Below are 23686 nucleotides of genomic sequence, written 5' to 3'. Positions count from 1 at the left end.
AACTGGTCCTATTACTCCACGCCATTTTCATCAGATCGTTTATGAGCCACGTTTCCATTTAATGACTCGATGCCAAATTTTATACTATGCTTGAGTCATTTTTGTGAATTGCATGGGCCCCAAATCATTGTTTGCACGCAAGTGACAACTAATGATAAGAAACAGGATTATCTTGCATCAAATTCAAATCAAGGCGTTTGTGCGTCGTGTCAATTGATCTTGCCTGACAATGCTGCTAGTCTAGTAACAAATTGCGATTCAACCGTGTTTATATCAACCGCGTATCCAAGCTCACAGAGACGATATGCAGCGTTGAAGAAATTGATGATGAAGTCTTTATCAGTGGAAACAGTATCGGATATAACCAAGCCAATGTTTTTTGGTGATGCCATTCATGGATATTGTTTAAATAAAATATTCAAAATAGATGATATCAACGCTAGGGGCCAAGAAAGGAAGTACAGTTTGATGATGGTTTGTGATTCAGAAGCCGACTTGTTACAGAATTGGGATATTCTAACATTGTACATGTGTGAGTTTATTGATTTGATTCAGCAAAGAGTTCTTCAGTATACAAATGAAAAGATGCATAGATTGAGTGGCGGTTCAGTTGTTGATAATGAAAAGTATTTGCGTCGATCAATGACGCGTCCGAAATCACTAATTGAGCTAACAGATGATCCACGGATATTTGTAAAGTTCCATATTTGGGCAGTGGAGGCATTGAAAGATACGCTCCAGTGAGGAAATAGTCATTTCTTTACGTATGTGGTGAACTCTAGAGACACCTCCGAAAAAGAGTACAGGTTTAAATAGTTTGTCTAATTAATATAATTTCTACCATCTTCGAACTGTAACCTATCTGTCTCCTCGTACAAGCTTACAACTTTGCAAGCAAACCTGTCAACTCGCCTTTGCTCTCCAAAGCCTGTAAATCGGAATCACCACCGATATGCTTACCATTGAAAAAAATATTTGGCACAGTTCTTTGCCCCGTAATTTCTTTCAAAGCACGTTGAATATTTCCACCATCAGGCAATGTGTTCAACTCAATCAATTTGTAGTCAACACCATGCTTATTCAATAAATTCTTGGTTGCGGTACAGTACGGGCAATAAGTCTTTGAATACACCAAAAGCTTGTTTGATTCAATGGTTGATTCGACAGATTTTTTCAACTGAGGTGAAACTTCACCTGGCAACCATGCGACAATGTAGGCCTTGATAGATTCAAACATGATAAGGGTGGTGCTTGTAGGGAAATAATGCGTGAAATGAGATAAAGGGTACTTGGGAAAGGGTTAATTTTTTTTTTCTACTTTTGCGGATAAGAAATTGTATCCGTCAGTGGAGAAATTGTGCAAGAATAAAAGATAAGACACGACACTGTCATTCTCTATAAACTCTAGTAAAACGCAAATATCTTCTGATCCGCCAACTCAACCAGCAGCGCCTCAAGATTTTTCACCTCAATCACATCTTCGCCAACTTCATAAACACCGTCTTTCTTGACCTCATGAGGATCATCATTATATAACTCCTCCAACGTTGCATTTGAATCAACTGCTTTTGCAGGTGGGAAACAGCCAACAGTAATGTGAATGTGTCTATTTACAGGTTCGATATCAACCACTTGGTTATTCTTGTTGTCGTGAATTGATATGATTTCACACTTGATGCAAATTAACTTACCTCTGTTCATAACAAACTGGATAAGTTTCACTTTAGCGTGAAATTCGAGAAAATTCTTTTCATTTCTGACACCTTTGCCTTTGCCCAAGATCCTTTTCATGTCTTTCCATTTGCGTTTGTTTTCAGGACCCTTGGCTTGGGCAACATGGGCCAATGTCACGTGGAATGACTCTTGCACCAACTTTGCCTCATTCAATCGATTGTATTCATGGTTATTACGAAGCTCATCAAGTAAATCTAATATGTTTTGACGGTGAATTGAGATTGCGTAGTACGTTGGGTCATAGTTTTTGTTGCTTTTTGACATATCCTTTGTAAATGATGGCTTATACGCCAAACTCTCTCTAAATTTGGCTTCAATTTCTTCACCTGATGGTTTATTCTTGACCAATTGAGGATATACTTTCGACAACTCATCAATGATAATCTTTACATTCTCCAACGACGAATCCTGTTCACTCAACTTTAAGTTGATGACAAGATCAAATTGAGAGTCCGGAAGACGTTCGGTATTTACTGGTTGAAATCGCGACATAAATCCCTTCATTACTTTCGTAGTCAATTCCTCGTCCGACTCCGCCTTCAACAGCTGATGGTTGTCACCTCGTTTCTTGATCCTGTCAAACGTGATATTCCAGAGTTGTTCTTGATTCACTTCATGAACAAAATTAATACCGATATACTTGATATCCGTCTTTTCGTCCAAGTACAAGTGTCTTTTTTCGGCAATAGTGGTGAAAATCTGCTTCCTTTCTCTATATTCAGAATTGTTCCTATCAAATATCACCACTGGGTAGTTATCCAAGGCCTGTAGCGCCAAGTCGGTAATTTTCAATTTTGCCTTTCTGGCCACGTTATCATTCTGTATATGGATCCAATCGGGGAATAGTGAGTGTAGCGTATTGAATACGGTTGTCTTGCCACAGCCCAATGTAGATATGGACACAAGTAAGAACTTTGTCGTTTCTTCATCAGTATCCACATTCAACTTTTTCATTTCTTCGGTGAGCTTGGCATCTAGGGAGAGTAAATTCATACCATTCGTCTCGTGCAAGTCCTGCAAGAACAACTGCCGCACGTGAATAATTCCATGGCCTTGCTCAAAATCCAGCTTCAATTCTGGCTTCTCGGTAAACAACTTGTCGACAAATTCAAGATACTTTCTAGTGATGTACTTGTTCTTTTTAATCTTTACCGATGTTACTGGAGTCCCACTCAATATTTGTCTTGTAACTTCTCGGAATTGACGATACAACAAATATGGTTCTTCAAATTTGTACTTGAAAAAGAAATCATCGCCATCACGCTTACAGCGAATGACAAACCCTTCAACTTCACGGCCATTGTAAGTACCTGTCTCACTACACTTGTGTAAGAAGTCAAAGAGCTTATTGACATGGTCAAACTGGAGGTATTCAATAGTTTTGAATCCCCACTCTTGGGCAAACTTCACCACATCTCCAATAGGGACAGTTTGGAATTTGATTGTGTTATAGTTTAACCCGTGCAAGTACAACCCCGACTTGTCCTTGGGATATGGCAACACATGTTCCTCAAATTCGTCATCACATAACTCGGTAACCGCTGTTAAGTTGTGCTCATACAAATAACGAGCCAATTGCGCCACACGTTCGTCTCCCAATTGTTTACGCAACTGAGTTTCTCCTTCTAGTGCATGGTTTCTCGTGTTATCCTCTCCTCTTAATCCCGTTGAATGTTTCGAACACACGAGTATATCCCCCGTTGACAATCCACTGATGAATATAATGCATCCATTTTCCTTCAAAGTGACGTCGTAAGGGCCCGATGTTTTTTTCAACTCATCTTCCTTTGTAAAGCTCTTTTCGCCCACGTTGAAAAACTTGTCATAACCTCTTACTACTATTGATTCGTTGTTTGTAGTGAATAGACCTCTAGCTTGGATTGGTAGTTGTACTTTCTCCTTTCCGTAGTCGAAATCAAGAAATTTCCACGAATCTATGGCAATCGTGGTATTGTGGGCATTATTGGTAAACTTGATGCATTTACCATTGCGTTTGAGTTTAGTTGATTCTTGTAGTTTCAAACAGAGCTGCTCAACGTCTCCCTTGGAATCACGCATTTACTCAGATGTGGAATCTGTGTGTGTAGAGAAGATCTTTCTGTAATAAATTTTTCGTTTTTCAATGGAAAGCGCATTGTAAATTTGTCAACAAAAAGTGTAAGTTGTGTTGACACAGTGAGTCACTTTTTACTACAAACAAACACAGAGCTACAACAATGACGTACAAGGTGGATGTGGATGAGGCTGACGTGGCTGTCCTCAATCAAAACTTGGTCAAATCTAAAGCTCTTTTCGAAAGTATAAACCAATCGCTCACCAAAATCTCCACCAAATCACAAGCAGCCCACACGACGATTAAACCAGTATTGGGACAAGTCAATAAACTCACATCGGCCAAACGAGAAGTTGATGGTGGATTGAATCTCTTGTCTGAAGTGAGTCAAAGTGTTTCCCAAATCAACAATTTTGAAAATGCCTTAAATAATAATATCGAAGTTATTGGGTTGTTGAAATATGTCAACACTTTAAATCAATCACAAGAGTTGTATGGTCGTATCAAACCGAAATTCAAACAATTTAAAGGGATATTGTACAATTTCCAAAATGTGATCGAAAGAAGTGAATTAAAAGTACAAAATTACGTTGATGCCGTGCTCAATTTAGAAACGAATAAAATGACGGATAAAAAACATGAAGTTAAGGTAATTTTCGAATACTTTAATCAGCAGGGTAAGGAGCAACACATTGTTAATAAATATGTTGACAAGCGCGGTAATAAAATCATTCAGCATTTGAAAATTGTTGAACATAATCTCAAGCCAACGAGGATTTTTGATGGTCCTTATGAAAAGGGCACTAAGACGTACAACAAATTCACCGAGGTGGTGCTTGACACATTGAAAGATGAAGTGCTTGTATTGAAACAGTGTTCATTGCCACTGGGTCTAATTGGACAAATTCTGGAGTATGCTATACGAGAATATAATCAAGTTGTGCAATCATTAGCCACGCAATTGAGTACGTCACTAGGTTCCAACACTGACAATTTTCTCATTCTCTTGGAGGTTATCGACAACTTGATGCGAGTCGATTATCAGTTGCAAAATCGATATGTGATTAAAAACAGTTCATTTGGCAAGATTCTTGATCAATTTATTTTGATTGGTGGATCGATATTTCCTACATGTATTCGATCAACCGAAGCACAATTTGCACACATTACTCAATTCAATAACGCTACAACGCTTGCTGTTACCAGCACTTCAATAACTCTTGCAAGAAAAATGTGTGAGTTTAGACAGTCACTTTTGAAATTGATTCAAACGCGCAAACCAGGCGATTGGATCCTGGAGTCGCCGCCATTGCAGTACATCTCGGTGTTCAACTCAATCATCACAAACACTACATTTGATGACAAGTCACCCGAGTTTTTATTATCGTCGTATTTCGCCGATATCATTGACTGTATTTTGATTAACATTGAAATCGGATTAAAAAAGCCGACCGGAGAGCACCCCATGAAGAAGTCATCGCAAGGGTTTATCCTTTTACGAAGCTTGTACATTGGTGAACAAATCATTAATCGATCTAACGACTTGTTTCAAGTTCTTGGCTCAAATGGACAAGAACGAATTAACAAGTTGAGAAACCGATTCCTTAAATTATTCCTTGAAGATTGGAGCTATGCTTCATATATCATTATTGAACGAATGACCCTTATTGCCACGCAATCAGGTCAAGCCACCGGTGGTTCTGGTGGCGGTGCCAATCCCAACATGTCAATTGGTACTGGTGGCGGCCAAGCAACCAATTTGACCAACAAGGAACGAGAGCAAGTGAAGGAGTTGTTTAAAAAGTTTAACGAATCGTTTGAAGAAGCATTGACAAATTATCGTGCTCTAGAGTTTGGCGATTCGAGTCTTCAAAACATGCTTGGTAATGAAGTCAAGAAGATGATTTTGAATGCGTATTTCAAATTGTATGACAAGTACGGTAATTCAGACTTTACCAAGAATAGACTGAAGTATATCAAGTGGGATAAGTTGCAATTTGAAAGGTTGCTCAATGAAAAGTTGTAATAAAGGGGAGGTACGAAGGGTGAAGATTATAGGAATGGCATACATAGGATTGTGGAATGAGACCTAGTTACTTTTGAAGGAGCAATGGCGGGTGTTACCTTCTCATGACTGTGACTACAACGTTTACAGGATCGTAGGTAAAATCAAGTCTCCACGCAAGAAACACCCCTTGCTTTTGTAATTTAGTTTTACAGTTTCAGCCATCAATCAATGTTTCATGTGTCAAAACGTTTTTGGGCTTTTATTTGTGTTTTTGTTTAAATACGAAGATTAAACTTTCAAAGATGAGGGAAATAAGACAAAGGCAGAGATATCCATAATTGAAAGTTTATTGTGTTTGTTTTTTGCAGTTATACAAGACTACTTGAAAAAGGCAACAGTAAAATATTGACGCCCTGTACATTTTGCTTTGTGGATCAAAAGGTCACTAGTTTTTAAGTTTACACTGTGCTTGTGGTGCAGTTGATGAGTAATCATGAGGCAGTGGAGTACGCCATTACTTTTGTGGGAAGGCAACTATTGACGATGTTACATACACCGCGTAGATGAAAGTGAAGTAAGTTGAATAGTTTGTGTTGACATGATTGACTCAAACTTGTGATTGGAGTTACACGCTGTTACATAGAGTCTTATAATAAGTTCAACTCTTGTAGAGAATGCATACCTGTTTCAAATAAGAAGAAACAAACCAATTTGAGACAGTGTAGTTGAGTTTGAGAATGGGGAAAGAGATAGGGGAAAAGATGGGGGATGTTCTTCTAACATCTGCCAAAGGTTCTCTTTTAACCAATTGCTTCTTATTCTGCACCCTTTTCTGCAGCATCACTTTGTAGGGCAAATTTGGCCACAAACAATCAAACGAGGGTTAAAATCCCGAAAGAACGAAGAAACTGGATCTTGTTGATTGTGTTAATTGTAACAATAAATTACATATAGAGCAAATGGGAGACTTTTTAAAAAAACGTTTGCTTCTCCTTCTTTCCCTCTATTAAAAGCCGAATACCTCAAGATACATTGTTGTTGCATGCAAAATAATGCATATACGTTCCCTATTCTGTAACATATTGAAAGATAAGGCGGGAGAGTATTGAGGACAAAAGTCAAAACAAAAATCGAACAAAAAAGGCGATTCTTTTGTTCATCTCGTCTAAAGATCCATTCAATTCAACTCTACCCCCTTGCCAAAAGCATTAATTTAGTCGTATAACTTAGAGGATTTACAGTGGCTGTGAACAATCTTGTTTGTTTGTCTGTTTATGGAGAGTTTAGTTTAGTCTATAAACTAAAAATAAACGATAGTTTAAACTGTAAGAACAACAACTACAGCCTATCACTACATACGACAGTCACAGTCAGTTTAGTTGTAACTAGATGTAGTAGTAGTTAGGATTCTATGAAAGCGAATATAGACAGGAGAAGTGAGGGGGTGTAAAATGACTGAAATGGAGAAAAAATGAACAACTGTTGTTTTAGAGGGAAGTGTATCATATGGAATGCGTGCAAGTGTGTATGGGGTGTAAGTGCGGAGACATGTGTGATTATAACTTAAAGTTTTAGTTTGATTGACTGCTTAGTAGTAGAAGTTGAAGTGCAATGGAAGGATTTAGTAAGTTCCTAACGCCGTACGAAAATTCGGGGTTTGACATAAACAAAAAGCAAAGACAATAGACAAAACAATATGAAAGAAAAATAATTTTAATTATATGCAGTATTTCAGATCTTCTGTTTTTTATTTTAGTTTCTTTTTTTCCTGTATCCTTAAAGAGGGTGAGAGATACGATACGATAGACTTCTACCGTATGATATAAATCAAAAACTACAATTATAAACGACAACGTAAAAGCTCAAACGCCTTCATAAAAAGAAAAGAGAAAAGAAAGAGAGTATTGTTTGGTGTTGTTGTAGCTGTTGCTCTAGCTGTTATGATAGTTGTACGGAAATGTGACCTACTTCACTCCCCCTACACAAAGGAAAGAAAGGGGGTGTCTATTGTCCATTAACTATTATCTATTGTCTCTGTTGTATTCTTTTCTCTGTCCATGTGATTGCTTTTTCTTAGGTGAAGATGATGACGACGATGATGGCGTGGTAGGTGTTTGTGTCGGTTGAAAGCCAAAGCACCAATTTAGTCCCTAGAACAAGACTAGAACAAAAACTAAAACAAGAGACAATAAGGTTAAAACAAAGACAAAGTTAAAGACAGAATTGACTGACACACTGACGACAGAAGAAACGAAATAAGTAAAAAAAATTGTCGTATCTGCCAGTCAACTTAAATTATATCTTCACGCATATTTACACAAAACTCAAAAACAAGAAAATAAAACAATTCATTAAGTAATCAATGTCTGCATGAACATAAAGGGATCTCAGACAAAAAAAATGATCAACTGACAATAATTAGCTGACATTTCAGACAAACCAGATCTTATTGATAGAGAAACTAACTAACTTAGCTCAACTTAACGCAAACGAATACATTCCCAAGCCAATTGGTAGACCGTCTCTCTCAACCTCTCGATTTCCCACATTTTTTGACTGTTGTGTGCTTTTACTTTTGGTATAATTCAGACAAGAAAAAACAAAGAGAACATACTTTTTTAGTTTAAATTTTTTTGCTTCTCTGTCAGTCAAAGCCAAAAGTCAAAATCAAAATCAATCAGTCAGTCAAGATCTTATTCATGTCATTCGTTTTATTTCAAATGCAAAAAAGCCCGTACCCACACTCACCCCATCAAATCCGATTTTACAAACTTCTTTGGTAGACGACGACATTTTCTCCCACCCCTTCACCCCGCTGTTATTTCTGTTTTCTCTTGACTTTATTATTCTTAGTTATTATTATTTACCTGTTTGCTTGCGTGTACAGATTAGAAGACAGTGGGGTGAAGGAGAGGGGTGTAGCGGGAACGGAAGCGGCAGCGGTAACGGGGTTAGGGTTGTAACAAGAGAATATGTGATTAGGGAAGCAAAATAGCCATCTATTAGTTATGTAGTTAGTAACAGCAATAGTAAAATATTAGACGTATTACTATCAATAAGTGGCTATGCAGATTGGTAGATCTCTTAAATGTGTCTGTTAATTGCAATTTTGGTACAAAAAAATGCCGTTTAGCTTCCTTTCATTCGAGTCAGTCAGACACAGTTGAATCTATGTCTGACTCACCCTCAAATGTGTTTGTGTTGCGTTTGATTGAAATTTTATATCTTGTGTAACATAAGAAATATTATATTTCTTAAAATAAAAAATAAAAATAAATAAAATATATGCTACACAATAACTAAAATAATAATTAGTAATAATAGTAATATTCTATTACTACTATAGGGGAAAGATCCACAATCATCACAATAACAACAAACTAACTGACTGCTTTGTTGTTATTTTTTTTTATTTTTGTTTTTATTTTGGCTTGGCTTAGCTTACCTTACCTTTAGCTCAACTTAGCCCTATTACAACTATTGTACCATTGTAAGTATGTAAGTATGTATGTATGTATGTATGTATGTAGGTACGTTTTATTTGAATATAAATATATTCATCAATCTCTGTGATTTTGATTAACTTACAAATATATACCAACCCTTTATTTTGTCAATTTTTGGTTATTTTATTCACATATGGTATTTAACCACTGGCAATAATCAATTTTACAAACATTGGGACACTACAAACTAATAGCTATTATCAGAAAGTTACTACTATTACTAGACTATACTTCACCATACCAAAACTACAACCACATTAAACTATAATGCAACTTACCGAATTGATTCATCATAGTAGATCATCTACATTACCATCTATATCAGCCACCAACAGTTATGAAAAAAACACCTTACCTTTACCTTCTTACAATAGTACTGCTAGACAGGAACAATTGCACTCACAATCACATTCCAAAGAGGCTGTTCCACAAGTGGCCAAGAGGATAAGTTTACCACCAATTAGTGATCTTTTATCTACTCCTCCTTCTCAACAACAATTACCATCTGTTGTTCACTTGCAACAACAATCACAACCACAACAGCAGCAACAGCATTATCAAAATGGATCCCAATCTCACTACAATTACTACACTGCTACTTCCACCACCGCCAACAACAACAATGAGTATTTGAATAGGTCTCCAAACCCAGGTTACAATAGTACATCATCATCAATTTCTTCACCTTCTTCAGTACAATATCAAAATCAACAACTGCATTATTTCCACAACCTACCCCAACAACAGCAACAATTGCCTTCAATAATTCGTTCAAACTCATACCCACAATCGTCCCTCAACCAAGAGCCAAACTATCGTCAACACTATACATCTACACACGAGTATCATCCTCGCCACCAACACAGCAACAACCATAGCCATTACACAACAACTTCAAACTCATCATCCACTACTAATCCTACAGATTCCAACGGCAACTCATCCAAAAGGAAAACCAGAAACAACTTGCCTAAAGAAATCACCTATGTATTGTTGCGTTGGCTCAATGACCACTTGAACCATCCTTACCCAAATTCATTTGAAAAGAATCAATTGATGATGGCAACGGGGTTGAACCAACAACAATTGAGTAATTGGTTTATTAATGCCAGAAGAAGAAAGATTAAAACTTTGAAAGAACAAAAGAGAATGATGCATTTGATTTAATCTGTGAAGATGTCCTTTGTCAGTCTGGAATGCTGTTTAGAGTGAGCTGTCTGTCGATACCAACAGGGATCTCGGGTCATTGGGTAATGTTTACTTTCTTCTTCTTCTTCTTCTGCCTTTAGTTCTTCAACAGACCGAACAAAATCATCAAAACAACTACGATGATTATATTATTATTATTACTGATTCAGAGTGTCTGGTTTTTACTATTTGTTTATTTTACTTGGGATGCTATGTTTTTTTTTTCTTTATGTGTGTTTTTATATCTTTTTATATGAAATGTGAATGAATGAAATACATAAATAAATGTGTCAATTATATATCTTTTGAAAGAAGCTATAAAATGTAGTTGCGAAATGCAGAAGGGTTGAGTCTCTTAAACACAACAAATAACTACCTTCTTTGGGAATGCATAACTGGATGGTAATGTTTTGCATTTTTGGAAGTTAGATTTACCCAATGGTTTACTCATTTTGTGATTCGGCGATGCCGGGTCTCAAAACGTCAAATGCCAATGTCAATGTCAAAGAAGACATCACAACTCCCCCCTACATTAAACACGAGCGCCATATTCTCCAAAAAGAAGAAGGATTAACTTTGTTAAATGAAGAGATAGAATCATGCCATGTATTATATATTTGTTTGGTTTCAATAGTTAAAGTTAAAGTTTTTGAATCGTAGATAGCAAATAAGAATAAAAAAAGCTTAATCTAATTTGACGTGAGTGTTAGTATTCCCATATATGCCGAAAAGAAAACAAACACGGGGATAGTTTATCAGGTAAATTGAATTTTAATGAAAAGCTAGGAGGAATCAGTATCTTACACCCCTGTGAAGACAGAAGTGGTGTGGGTAAGTGAGTATTATTTTCCTTTGCCTTATTGCGGTTTCATAACCAAAAAGGAAACCCTTATGTCAATGATATAACTGAAATAACTTCCTGTCTCCGTGGAAGTGAATGAGGTAGATTTTGTTACACTTTTGGAATAATTCATTATGATGATAAATTGAATGTGGCATCTTCGTTTTACGAATAAAAAGCTTTTATACCCCGTATTTACGTATTGTGGAAACTCTTATTACCCCCTCATCTCCAAAAATAAACTTTTCGAGTGCTGAGTTTGTTTTATTTCTATTGAAAGAGCTTTAATACTCCCAAATGATGGAAAACCAGAAGAAGATTATCTTTTTAATAAAGCGCAGAAAGAGAATTCAGTCTTCAAAGATTAGAGATTGAAAATTTTGGCAATAGGAGAGTGGGGGGGGTCAAAGTATGGGTGTATTTCAATTAAGACAAATGGAGAGGTAGCTGAATCTGCGTATCCATATTCAAAGATTTTCTTTAATTGTCTCCACTCGTAACCAGCTTCTTACACTTTCCATCCTCATATTTTTTTATGCTAATGACTACCCCCTCTCATTGTCTCTCTTAACTGTCATAACCAAGAAAAAAAAAAAAAAAAAGAGAAAACGAAAATCGAGGAAATTGGACGATATTCCCGAATACGACAAGGGAAAGATGATGTATCCTGAGTTTATGTCATTTTGATGGTTTTGGTTTTGTTTGATTGTTTTTTCTTGACATAAGACAAAACCTTGGCGGAGAATTTTTTTAATTTTATTTTTTTTTTGTCATTATAAATATAAGAGCATTCAACATTATAATATTATTAAGAGATTAAGATTAAGTAAACAACGCTAATAGATGAAAGGAAAAGTAAATAGTTTAAATGGGGTCTATGAAAAAGAGTCAAAAGTGAGATAGAAGTCAGACACCAGACACCAGAAAACGTTAATTAACCATTATACCAGTTAAATAGTGCTTTCCATTTTCAAACGTACACAAAAGACAAAGGGTTGTGAATATCCTATTTAGTTTCGCAACCGGAAATGTGTTGCCGTAAGGTGGGCAGGATTATGTGTAGTTACAATTTTGTTTTTCTTCCTTTGGGAGGTGTAGATTTAAGATTTTTAGAGTTTTAGATTTTTAGATTTTTAGATTTCGATTGTGTATGTGTAGTACGAAAACAGGCACTTTGTGTAAACTCTAGTATTCATTACTTTCTTGGCAAAGATATAATTACTTAACCTAACATGACATGACATGACATGACATGAAAAGAGAAAGCATACGAGATAGAGACACAGCTCTATCTTCCTCATCTCATACGTTACGAGACTGATGAGTTCACAGCGATGGCTTTTAGCTGAACATAAATCATTTCCTTCATCCATTCCTGGTCTTTTCATGAGCAAAATAAAGAAAAAAAAGCAGATATGAACGCACAAGACGCACGTCAATGCGCTATGATGTCAAATCCTTTTATCAAAATCTGTCTATTAGAAAGCCATTGTCCGTATCTCTCATTACTTGACAGCCAGTGTCTGACAGAATACACATGTGGCCCAAGGCATAGCCCAAAAAGGGAAAAACAAGAAGAAAATATGTGCCAATAGTTCGTGCTGAAGCATATAAAATACACAATACTACACATATGTGATACTATTTTTGCTCAAAGTCAACCCTATGCACCGTAAAGAGACTAAATGCAGACATCAAAAATCTAAATATTAAACAAGGCTGAACTTTTAGTGTTGTGTGACAAAAGTGACCAGCACCTTTGTTGTGCTGACAAGATAGAACCATTACGTCCTATTCTAATATTCCATGACGATCATATGATAACAGAGTTCGCAGTTGTTCCCATTGTTCAAGACTGTTACGTATCGACTTCCAATATAAAGTATCCCCTTGAAAGAAGAGACAGAATTACCCTAGGCTGTTTTCGGGGGTAATTAAGTGGGGGATCCTGTGGAGGCGCACTCAGGGCGTCAAAATAGAATCTCGCATCACAAATGTCAACACTGATGTCTACACACCATTGACACACACTCTTCTTCTCGCTTATGTAAGCTTTACTCACTGCAATTTCTTTTGCATTTTGTGACAAAGCCTATATAATCTTTCCGTAGGGTATTACAAAGACAAAAAAAACAGAAGTTAACTAAAAAAGCCACCTTTTCTTCAAGTTTTTAGTCTTCTGATACTGAATGAGGAAAGTCAAAAAGTGCTCTAATTTCCCAACCACTAGCGTTGCGAAATAGAAACTGTGCAGCAAGCGTCGTTTGACGTATAGTGCATTGCTTGGAAAAGTTTACGAGTAAAAAGGATAATGATGACCTTTAAGATTGGCTATGTGTAACAATTCAACCAAGTTGTTGCTTTTTTTGAAGACAGCTGTCACGAAATAGTCGGAGCAATCCGAATGTGAAGCAAAAAGAAGGTAAAACAATGTAGCCAAAAAACACAAGTATGGAAATGTGATATAATGATAATGACAAAAGGTCAGATGTCAAAGTGTCACCTCGTCAAAAGTGTCATAACGTCATAGCATGTAAACTTTTTATTTTTCTCTTTGTTTACAAAGGCTTTTCTTTGTAACAGGTTCTTTTTCTCTTCATTTTCTTGGCATGTACCTATCTGGTTTGCGTGGAGGTGTTGTTTCAATCTCGGATGCCCACATGTGCATATACGTATACATACGCATGAAATTCATTTTACAGGCAGAGAGATTCTTTTTGTTGGGCACCTCTGTTATTTGCTCTTTGTACGTTCTCTTCTTGAGCGTCATCAAACGCCCATTGCGTACATATTAAAATTTTTAAAGTAAAGCCTCTTCCTATTGTTCTAACGATTCTTTTTACTTTTGGTGCCTTACATTTTTCGTAACTATTGTTTGTTTTTTCAATCTTTATTGAAAATAGAGAGAAAAAAATTTCTTTTTTTTGGTATGTTTTGTTTTTCTTTTGCAAATGAAATTTATCGTAATTCATTCCTGATTCGATTTTATTAACACTCACACAACACTACGCACCCATTACGTGTGTGCACACACAAAAACTCAAATTCTTTTCCATTTGGAGAAATTAATTTACTTCAATCAGAGGGAATTTCCATATTTCTCGTTATGGCCAATTTTCGTAGCAACTCATTACTTTACAATTTCCCTACTAATGCCAATTGATTTTAAATGTCTTGTGGTTTGAGCATTTGTATGACAGTACATAATTACTCCCCACCTTCAAAGAAAAAAAAAGAATTATCGTAACCGTTGAGGTCAAAAGACAACAAAAGAAAGAAAGAAACAGTGAAACATTGAAACGCTAATACAATGTTGTACCCCTTTTGTCTAGACATAGGTTTCCTGTAGAGATAAACAAGATAGAGTAACGAAGAAATCGTCAACGATTGGCCAATTGTATAAAAAAGATGACGATGACTCTCTCCCTATGTTTTTGTAACCATTTTTTGAAAGATATTTTTGTCTTTGTCTTTGTTTTTTGTTTTTATGTTGATGAATTCTACTAGTAAATGCACCAAGGCCTAATTTTAGATTAATTACACGGAGGAGGATATATCGGTCGGTCCGTAAAGACCTAACCACCCGACCAGCGTCACTATCCGCTTATAGGCGTGATTGGCAGTTTGCATTTACGAAAAAAAAGAAGATGAACAAGAACAAGAAAAAAACAAACAAGAATAAAATGAGGTGGACAGCTGCAGGACAAGAACATTAGAAGGTGGTTAGAAGCACACCTCTCAAAACACAATTGACCTGACGAACGATAACAAAACATTTGTTCCACGGAATTCCCCAATGGCTTCAAGACACTTAAGGTGCTGTCCTAAAATGTCTTTGGAGAAGAAAACAACAAGGCTATGGGTTTGTAAAGGACGGGTGAAATACAAATGGGGTTATGATAAATCCGTCTTATACCCGTATGCACAAGATTTTCTTACTGTTGTGTTTATTTTTCCTTGACGTATAAATTGTTTAATTGTTTTATTGTTATAACCCGATTGTTCTTTTCAATCTCTTGAGTCATCATAAATTATTTAGTATATTTTTTTTGTGTCTGTGTGTTAATAATAGAAATGTGTAAACAAAAACAAAAGAATAATGTCTGACTAAAGAATGAAAAAGAACAAAAGAAAAGGGGGGGGCACTAGATGGAAGTATGTCAACTTAACAATCAATATACCTTTTACAATAGACCTTAGACGGAAATAATAGATGAAGAAGAGAGATATTCAAAAACGCCGTAATAGCTTATACAATGCGCAGTCTCACTACTTTCTTCAAGGTTCAGTTTAGCAACATATACACCAATTGCCCAATAGAAACTTTATCTGTGTATGTGTGTAAATAAAGATCTATATACACTAACACAAAATCTTAGAAGTCAAAATAAGAAAAATAAAAAAAGAAGAATTTATTTCATATTACGTGTGTCTGTCTGACACTTTTGGTACTGCATGAACCAAAAGAAAATAGTGTCTGATATTTTTTCTCCTTGGTATCATTATGTTGGTTTTGCGTATCGGACAATTTTCCTCCTCATTCGGTTTTTGAGATTTCTGATTCCACTTTTGTGGTACTTATCTAATTAATTAATTAAAATTGAAATCTACTCCACAGGTACACTACCTGCATCTATTATACATTTTGTGTAATGTCACTATCCCTAAGTTTACTTTTCTCCAAAAAAATATGAAATTCATAAGAACTGAAACCAAACAACAACCACAAAGGTTCAGCACAAATTCAATTGAATAGGAGAGAGCAACAATCAGAACAAGTAGCAACCTATTAGTGATCTATGAGAAATCCTCCCTTTGGATTCTCTTTGTTTTAAATAAAGCCTCTTCAATGGTATTTTGCAGTATTGACGTATGGCCTTATTCTTCGTTAACAATACCACAATAAGAGAAACATTGTTCAGAAATATAAGCCTTGCTGTTACTTCTACCCTTTTAACCTCAAGTGGGAAAATAAAGGGGGAGGGAGAGGGAAAAAGGTTGATACCAGTCCGGTTGACAAAAGACATATGTGTGTTTAAACGTTTTATTTGGTAGTAAGGCAATTTTTCTTCCTTGGCATATTGAGGAGTTGACAATTCTCGTAATCTAAAAGAGGTAACCATGGCTTAAATAGACAGGGCAACAAAATTTAGTATAAAATTCATTCCATCTTCTCTTCAGCCTTGTCTCTTGACAGAAAAGAAATTGTGTGACACATTTGACAATTTCCTACCAAATAGGGAGGCTTTTGTTTTAATGCATTTATATTATTAGGAAAACTTCAATCGTGGCTTACTTTGATAGACATAGACTGTTTTTGTTAAAATTCAGGCCAAACACTTGAAGTATTAATTATTAAAAATCTTTTTCTACTGCCCTGATATTCTTTTTTAATGGTTGTTACGTGGGTTTGAAGTTGTGATTGAATCAGCTTCTTTTCAATATAACACAAGAGGGCTCATAACCACTTGTTTAGTACACTAAACTTTTTTAAATTTCTTCAATGAAAAAAGATTGGCGAAAAAAAAAAAAATATGTATACGAAATTCAACGTTTCTTCCACACAGCTAAGGCGTCTCCTTATTGTATTTACTAATTTTAGACTAATTTTACCCAAATATTTGTGTTCTTTTCAATCACTCGTTTTCTTGGTAACTTTTAGCAATTGGTTTAGTAGATTGATTACCAATGGTTATCTCTACTCCACTTTCGTCAATACAACCACAGACATTTCCAAGAATACGTGGTAACTTTTTGTAATTTTTTTTTTTTTGTTATTGTCTCTCCCCTTTTTTTTATTTTAATTTTTAAAAGAAAAAAAAATAAAAAGGAAAACAGCTGTCAAAATGTGTATTGTATGCAGGAGTGAAAATAAATTAATTAATAGAGATTTACTCAAAAGATGCCAAGCAATGTTTATTCACAATTGACAGAAAAGAAGAGAACAATAAAAGAGCAAAAACTGAAGTACCCAACACGGACCCCAATTCCCTGCTTTCGGTCCGACTCCGAAAATATTTTCGACTAGGACTAGGTAGAGTATTGAGTGGATATGGGCGTCTTTGCATGTGATCTGTATCCACAAGAAGTTTACTAAAAGCATTACATACACCCTATTGAGAAAGATGAAGTAAATAGATGATTACAACGAGGAACTATTTCAGGATTTCTAAACACCGTATCTCAAGGTGGCTTTTTTGTTTGTCGCTTGGACCCAAATTTCATTTTTCAGTTTTACACCAAACGGAATGTTGCTATTCTTTTCTGACTGAGTGACTGACTGGAAATATTGCTCAGTTGTTGTTTGTATCAAAGCCTAATTGTTCTTCTGCCAAGTGTGTATCCTTATTGTTCGGCATTTGTAATGGATTATCAATTTTGAAAAAAGAGAAGAAATTGATAAATAAATTTGCTCATTGTCTGTTGAACTCTTTTGACACCTGTCAAAATAATTACAAACAAAAATCAAAACCATTAAAACAGAAAAACAACCAATGTGGAATGTGATAAAGCAAACAACAAAAAGAATTGACAAGAGTTTGAGTGATAAGTTGAAAATGTAGGTGGTGTTAAAAATACAAGACCAAATGATTGGCACACAGTGTTGGTCAAAGGTTAAAAATTTCATGTCTGCATCAACCCTTTCTTCTCTTTTTCTTATGTTTCTTTTATAACAGTGTGCATTAATAAGAATTCTCATAACCATATTAAATACGTTTTCGTTAGAGGCGCAAGGGCCTAAAATAAGAAAAGAAAACAATACATTACATTTTCGTTTAATGCTGATCATTTACTCATGAGGTACAAAGTATTTACTTAATCAAGAAAAAACTGAATTTCAAATCTCTCTCTTGTGGGTCTCTCTCTTTCCTTTCGATCGAGTGGCACCGATTTGGTTGGTAAGACCACAATGCTCAATTGGTTAAAAGAAATTTTTCTTTTCCTTTTTTGTGTTCATTTTTGCCCAGTCTATCTACCTTGTAACTTGTAAGAGGACGAGGGGGGAAGGTGATCAATTCTTAAAACCATTCTTTCATTGTAGTAGTAGCCTGTCTTAGGTCTCTCAATATAAGCAAAAAGTATGGAATCTGTAAGTGTATTTTGAAGGATAATAAAGTGTGTAGAGTCTAGTTACTGTTCCTATGAATTTGGCGCTAGTTTGTTATGAATTTTCGATGAAGCATGCAAAACAAGAATTTTCAAAACTTTCTCCTACCTATTAAATCAACCTATACCCCCTTATATAGACCAAGCATGATACTCAAACATAGTACGAGCTTGTAAACGATAGCATCATGGCGACACATATACCCTATTTGCACCAAATTACATTGATTTTGCTTTAACTCAGTCTCTTGATCCTTGCAGAAAGCCACCTAAACGTACGATACCACTGCTAACATCCCAGAGAGTTAATATATTTCCTACCCAAAGGGGTTCTACCAAATCCATACACTTCTAGCTACTCCCAGCTCCATACACATCTACTGTCCCACTTCATTGATTCTGCGTTGTTGCAAAAATTGTCGCGACAACAGACAAACAGAAAAAAAAGGTAAACAAATAAACATCAACAAAAACACCATTTTAGACGAGCACCAATTACTTTACCGCCATGACCACTGCTGCTGCTCCCACCATGTTGATAGATACCTCAATCCCCGTCTCCACGTCAGATGCCCTTATATACTACGCAGACCACATTCTTGACGAGATTGACGACCTCTCCAAAGTCGAATACAATAAAAAGGGCCGCAAATATCGATTCGTCAACAACTCGTTCCAACGTATACGACAAGAAGATAAGCATTTGGTTATATGTCCCGAAAACCTCGATTTGAAACTCTCCTTCTACTCGGCATTCTCGATATTGATGAATATTGGTGATATCCTCACGACTTATCCACAATTTTGTTGCACGATTCTTGGTTTGGCGCAAGAATTAGAAAAGCATCATTGGTATGAAGAGGAGAATTCGAGCATCATTCATTTCAAAAATGCCAAATATGACCCCAGGGTTGTCCAACATGAAGCTGATGCCTTTGTTAAGAAATTTCCCATTACGCAACAACATATTGATTGGGGAATCAATCTATTGACGTGTGCCAAATTGAATTTCTTACATACGGATCATCATATCGGCACCAAATTGGAAGGTGTTTATATGATCCAGTACGTTGAACAGTACTTTGGCCAGGATGCAGTAACTTCACTCGACGTTTTGGTGGCATTAAAGAGTTGTGTTCATTGGGGCAACATCAAGGGCATATTGTATAAATTAAACGTTCCCAATATTGACATTTCACCACAATTGCAAAATGACTTTGCCAATTTCCCTCAACCCAATGAGGAATTACGCTTGAATGTGTATGAAAGGTTCCCTAGTGGCACGTCTAAATACGCCTTACTTTATAAATCATTGGATTTGCTTGCATTAAATTTCCAATATTCACCGTTAATCACCATTGACCCCAAAGAATTCCAGTTTGAGTGGTTGTACACCTTGTGCCATGATATCGAAACTGATCCTATCAAGTATCACCTTCGAGCTAAAACCAAACAACTTTGCCCTAACCCGATCAACTTGTCGGAATTAGCCATGAAGCACAATTTCCAAATGAATAAACTTTTCGATCTTGTTGCTTTAATCATCAATATATTCCCAAGCACGGGAGGCGAATACTTACTCCAGAATTCGAAAATCCCCAAATTGGACCAGTCTTTGATTGATCGATATAGTAGCGTATATCACCGGTTTGTTAATGTTGTTAAACAGATCGATGCATATGAGGCTAAAAATTGGGCACCAGATGATATCATTGCTCGTTTGCAACAAGATGATTTCAGTAAAGTCAACAAGAGCTTGCACTCGATAGTAATCCAATTGAAGTAAGAAGCTGATACATTTATAGCATTAGCATTTATATATATATATATATATAAGTATATATTATCAACCTCTATACTTTATACACCGTAATTGTAATTATTAGTAGTTACTGTCCTCCGTCTAACGAAAAATTTCCTTACTTCATCAGCTATAAACACCGTGCTTGTCAACATCAACAAATGCAATATATCACCCAAAGTCAATGCTTCAGTTTGGAATATGCCCTGGAAAAATGGCACATACACAGCACAAAGCTGGCCAATGAGGGACCCAATCACGGCAAAATTAAACATTTGATTATGTAAACCCATATCAAACACCGATTTGGAATAATGACGACACGACAATGCGTTAAACATATCAAACAAAACAAAACAGGTGAATGTCATTGTTGTGTCCCTGGCAGTAATCTGTTCGTCCTTCATTTCCTTGACAAAGATGTACAAGGTGCCAATAATGATGATTGACGCCGACTGCAAAACACGCTTGATTAAATGTGTCGTAAGGATCTTATCATTCCGCTTCCTGGGTGGCTTATTCATAACCTCATGGTCAACTGGTTCAACTCCCAACGATTGCGCTGGGGGACCATCCATCAATATATTGATCCACAAAATCTGCATGGCATTTAATGGGTTGGGTAATCCGAAAAAAGTACTCAATGCAATCAACGTCAATGCAGCAATACTGGTACTCAATTGGAAGGTGATGAAATTTTGAATATTGTTGAATATTCCTTTACCTTCTTCGATGGCACTCAATATTGTGCTGAAGTCATCATCAGTCAATACCATATCTGCCGCCTCTTTAGCAACATCAGTTCCATTTTTTCCCATAGCAATACCTATATCAGCCAACTTCAAAGCAGGGGCATCATTAACACCATCTCCTGTCATGGCAACAATATCGCCTCTTCGCTGCAACGCCTTAACGATTTTGACCTTGTGTTCGGGAGTAGTCCTTGCAAAAACAGACACATCGTGAATAGCTTCAGATAGCGTGCCTTCCTTGAGCTGGTCAATTTGGTCACCAATCATTACTGAACGGTCACCGGTTATAGGCATGCCAATTTGTTTGGCAATGTTGACCGCAGTGGATGGGGAATCACCAGTAATCATAATGACGTGAACACCTCCCTTCATCAACATTGAAATCGATTTGCCCACATTAGGCCTTGGTGGATCTTTCATACCAATCAATCCACAAAATACCAACTCCTCTGGCTCTCTATGTTCATCCTTTTCATTAATATACTTTTTGTTATTTTGAGCAAAAGCCAACACTCTCAACCCATCATGCGCCAACAGTTTTGATTTTTCGTGAATGAGCTCTTTTATCGCACCCGAGATTGGCTTGGCTTCACCATTCTCGTCATAGTATTTCGTACAATGAGCCAAGATCTTTTCCGTTGCTCCCTTTGCCAATGTCTCCGGTTTATCCATATCTCCTTTATGCACACACACAGCCATGTATTTTTTAGCAGACGAAAAGGGCAACTCATACACCCTCTCCCATTGTCCACGGATATCCTCAAGACCAAAATGGGGCAAACATTCAACCAAAGCTATATCACTAGCATTTCCAACATATTTCTCATTTTCAGTGGAATATCGCGCATTGTTACATATATTCCCACACTCCAACACTTTTCTCATGTTATCGGTCAATTGATGGTGTAAGGCGTTGTCATCGAGTCTCTCAACAACAAGGAATGGCGTATTAAAGCTACCTTTGAAATCAGCTGTCCATATTTTAGTCACGGTCATATGATTTTGGGTCAATGTACCTGTCTTGTCTGAGCAAATCACATTAACCGAGCCCAACGTTTCAACACTAGGCAATCTCTTTACTATAGCCTTTTGCTTTGCCATTCTCAACACTCCTAATGCCAAGGTGACTGTGACTATAATAGGTAGACCTTCAGGAATTGCTGCTACAGCCAAAGATACGGAGATTTGAAACATGTCGAGCCACGATCTACCTTGAAAGATTCCAATGAGGCAAATAACACCAATTACAATGAAGCTGAAAATACTCAAGTCTTTTCCCAACTTGTCCATTGCTTGTTGCAATGGAGTCTTTGGTTTTTCAATTTCGCTCATCATCTCAAACACGGTACCGAATACGGTTTGGGCTCCGACACCAACGACAATACCACTTCCGTGTCCATCTCTCACTAATGTGCCCATAAATGCAATATCTGTTCTTTCATTCACGGGTGGGTCCCTCATGGTTACCTCATCGGTGGTCTTTTTCACTGGCCTATTTTCTCCCGTCAAGTTACTCTCATCAATACTCAAATAAACAGCCTCTGTTAATCTTACATCGGCTGGTATTCTATCACCTTGAGAGAAATGAACCAAGTCTCCTGGAACGACGGTTGATGCTAGCACGTGTGACGTATTACCGTTTCTTGTGAGTTTTGCCTCTGCTGGGACCAATTTGTTCAACGCCTCCAATGACTTTTCCGATCTGTATTCCTGGACAAAACCTACAGTAACAACAATCGTGATGGCCAATGTTATACTTATGGCGTCATCTCTATTGCCCATCCAAAAACTAATGATCGCCGATCCAATCAACAACAAAATCAATGGATCTTGATAAAACGACGAAATAAACTTCCATACTAAACTGTCATCATCATCACTATTCAATTCGTTTGCCCCGTATATCGACCTACGATTCAACACATCTTGGTTGTTAACCAACCCTAGCTTTACATCAGTAGCTAGTTCCGATGCTGTTTCTTCGATAGATTTTGAGCAAAACTTTAGTGATGGAGTGTTTGCCTTGTGCGGGAGTTTCACTTGCTCTGGATCTATGTCAAAGGGGTTACTCATGTTTTTCACACAGACTGTAGTATTGTCAATGTACAACTATGTCAACGAAAGGTTTTGGATGAGAAGTGGGTGGGTATTAAAAGCGTGTTGCAAAAGTTTTGATTCTGTTATGAGAATTAAAGACGTGGAACTTTTAATGCCGTTGGGTTTTGAAAAAAAAAAAAGATAAAAAAGAAATTGAACGAAAAATTTCAATGCTGACTGGGCATGTTGAAGATAACACTACTTGGCTAGAGACAGATTCCGTCGAAGGGGGAATATAGTTGAGACGTGTGTATACGTTGGATCTTCTATTCTGACTACACGAAAGAAAACATGTCCCAAGTGTAACACATAACACGTTCGTGTGTGGAAGGGGACGTGGCGAAGTATTTTTATGACTTTTGCTTAATAATTCATTCCATCCTGATTGATACAATTTGGGTCTACTTCGCGCTTTGAGACAGAGAGAAACTGATGAGTTTGGCCCGCTGTAATCCGCGCGAAAAAGGAAAAAATAAAATAAAAAAGATTCTCTCTAATTCCCCTTTGAGACAGAGGAAAGATGGCTCAGATACATACAGAAGACCAATAGAAGAGCGCCACTTCATCTCATCCTCCAACTTACTAATATAATTGTTATT

At 36.6% G+C, this 23686-nt stretch overlaps 7 protein-coding genes across 7 annotated transcripts; 4 read left to right on the top strand and 3 right to left on the bottom strand. All coding sequences in view use genetic code 12, as the record gives it.

Moving 5' to 3' along the window:
• Positions 1-69: 69 nt before the first annotated feature.
• On the top strand, positions 70-744 carry CANMA_000172 (uncharacterized protein; the record flags this gene model as incomplete). The annotated part of the gene is made up of 1 exon (XM_051813714.1): positions 70-744. The coding sequence occupies one exon, from the start codon at positions 70-72 to the stop codon at positions 742-744; it is 675 nt and encodes a 224-aa protein (XP_051674179.1).
• Positions 745-880: 136 nt separating this feature from the next.
• On the bottom strand, positions 881-1237 carry CANMA_000171 (glutaredoxin; the record flags this gene model as incomplete). Its single annotated transcript, XM_051813703.1, has 1 exon — positions 881-1237. One exon carries the CDS (start codon positions 1235-1237, stop codon positions 881-883), a length of 357 nt encoding a protein of 118 aa, XP_051674178.1.
• A 167-nt stretch (positions 1238-1404) lies between these two features.
• On the bottom strand, positions 1405-3792 carry LIG1 (tRNA ligase; the record flags this gene model as incomplete). Its single annotated transcript, XM_051813692.1, has 1 exon — positions 1405-3792. One exon carries the CDS (start codon positions 3790-3792, stop codon positions 1405-1407), a length of 2388 nt encoding a protein of 795 aa, XP_051674177.1.
• A 158-nt stretch (positions 3793-3950) lies between these two features.
• EXO70 (GTP-Rho binding exocyst subunit) lies at positions 3951-5813 on the top strand (the record flags this gene model as incomplete). Its single annotated transcript, XM_051813680.1, has 1 exon — positions 3951-5813. One exon carries the CDS (start codon positions 3951-3953, stop codon positions 5811-5813), a length of 1863 nt encoding a protein of 620 aa, XP_051674176.1.
• Positions 5814-9568: 3755 nt separating this feature from the next.
• CUP9 (transcription factor CUP9) lies at positions 9569-10468 on the top strand (the record flags this gene model as incomplete). Its single annotated transcript, XM_051813669.1, has 1 exon — positions 9569-10468. The coding sequence occupies one exon, from the start codon at positions 9569-9571 to the stop codon at positions 10466-10468; it is 900 nt and encodes a 299-aa protein (XP_051674175.1).
• Positions 10469-18945: 8477 nt separating this feature from the next.
• On the top strand, positions 18946-20223 carry CANMA_000167 (uncharacterized protein; the record flags this gene model as incomplete). The annotated part of the gene is made up of 1 exon (XM_051813658.1): positions 18946-20223. The coding sequence occupies one exon, from the start codon at positions 18946-18948 to the stop codon at positions 20221-20223; it is 1278 nt and encodes a 425-aa protein (XP_051674174.1).
• A 74-nt stretch (positions 20224-20297) lies between these two features.
• On the bottom strand, positions 20298-23063 carry PMR1 (Ca(2+)/Mn(2+)-transporting P-type ATPase; the record flags this gene model as incomplete). The annotated part of the gene is made up of 1 exon (XM_051813647.1): positions 20298-23063. The coding sequence occupies one exon, from the start codon at positions 23061-23063 to the stop codon at positions 20298-20300; it is 2766 nt and encodes a 921-aa protein (XP_051674173.1).
• Positions 23064-23686: the final 623 nt, after the last annotated feature.

Source organism: Candida margitis, assembly GCF_024628925.1.
Source record: "Candida margitis strain CBS 14175 chromosome Unknown scaffold11, whole genome shotgun sequence".
Lineage (NCBI taxonomy): Eukaryota > Fungi > Ascomycota > Pichiomycetes > Serinales > Debaryomycetaceae > Lodderomyces > Lodderomyces margitis.
The sequence above is the reverse complement of the archived record's forward strand: the minus strand, read 5'-3'. Positions and strand labels throughout refer to the sequence as shown.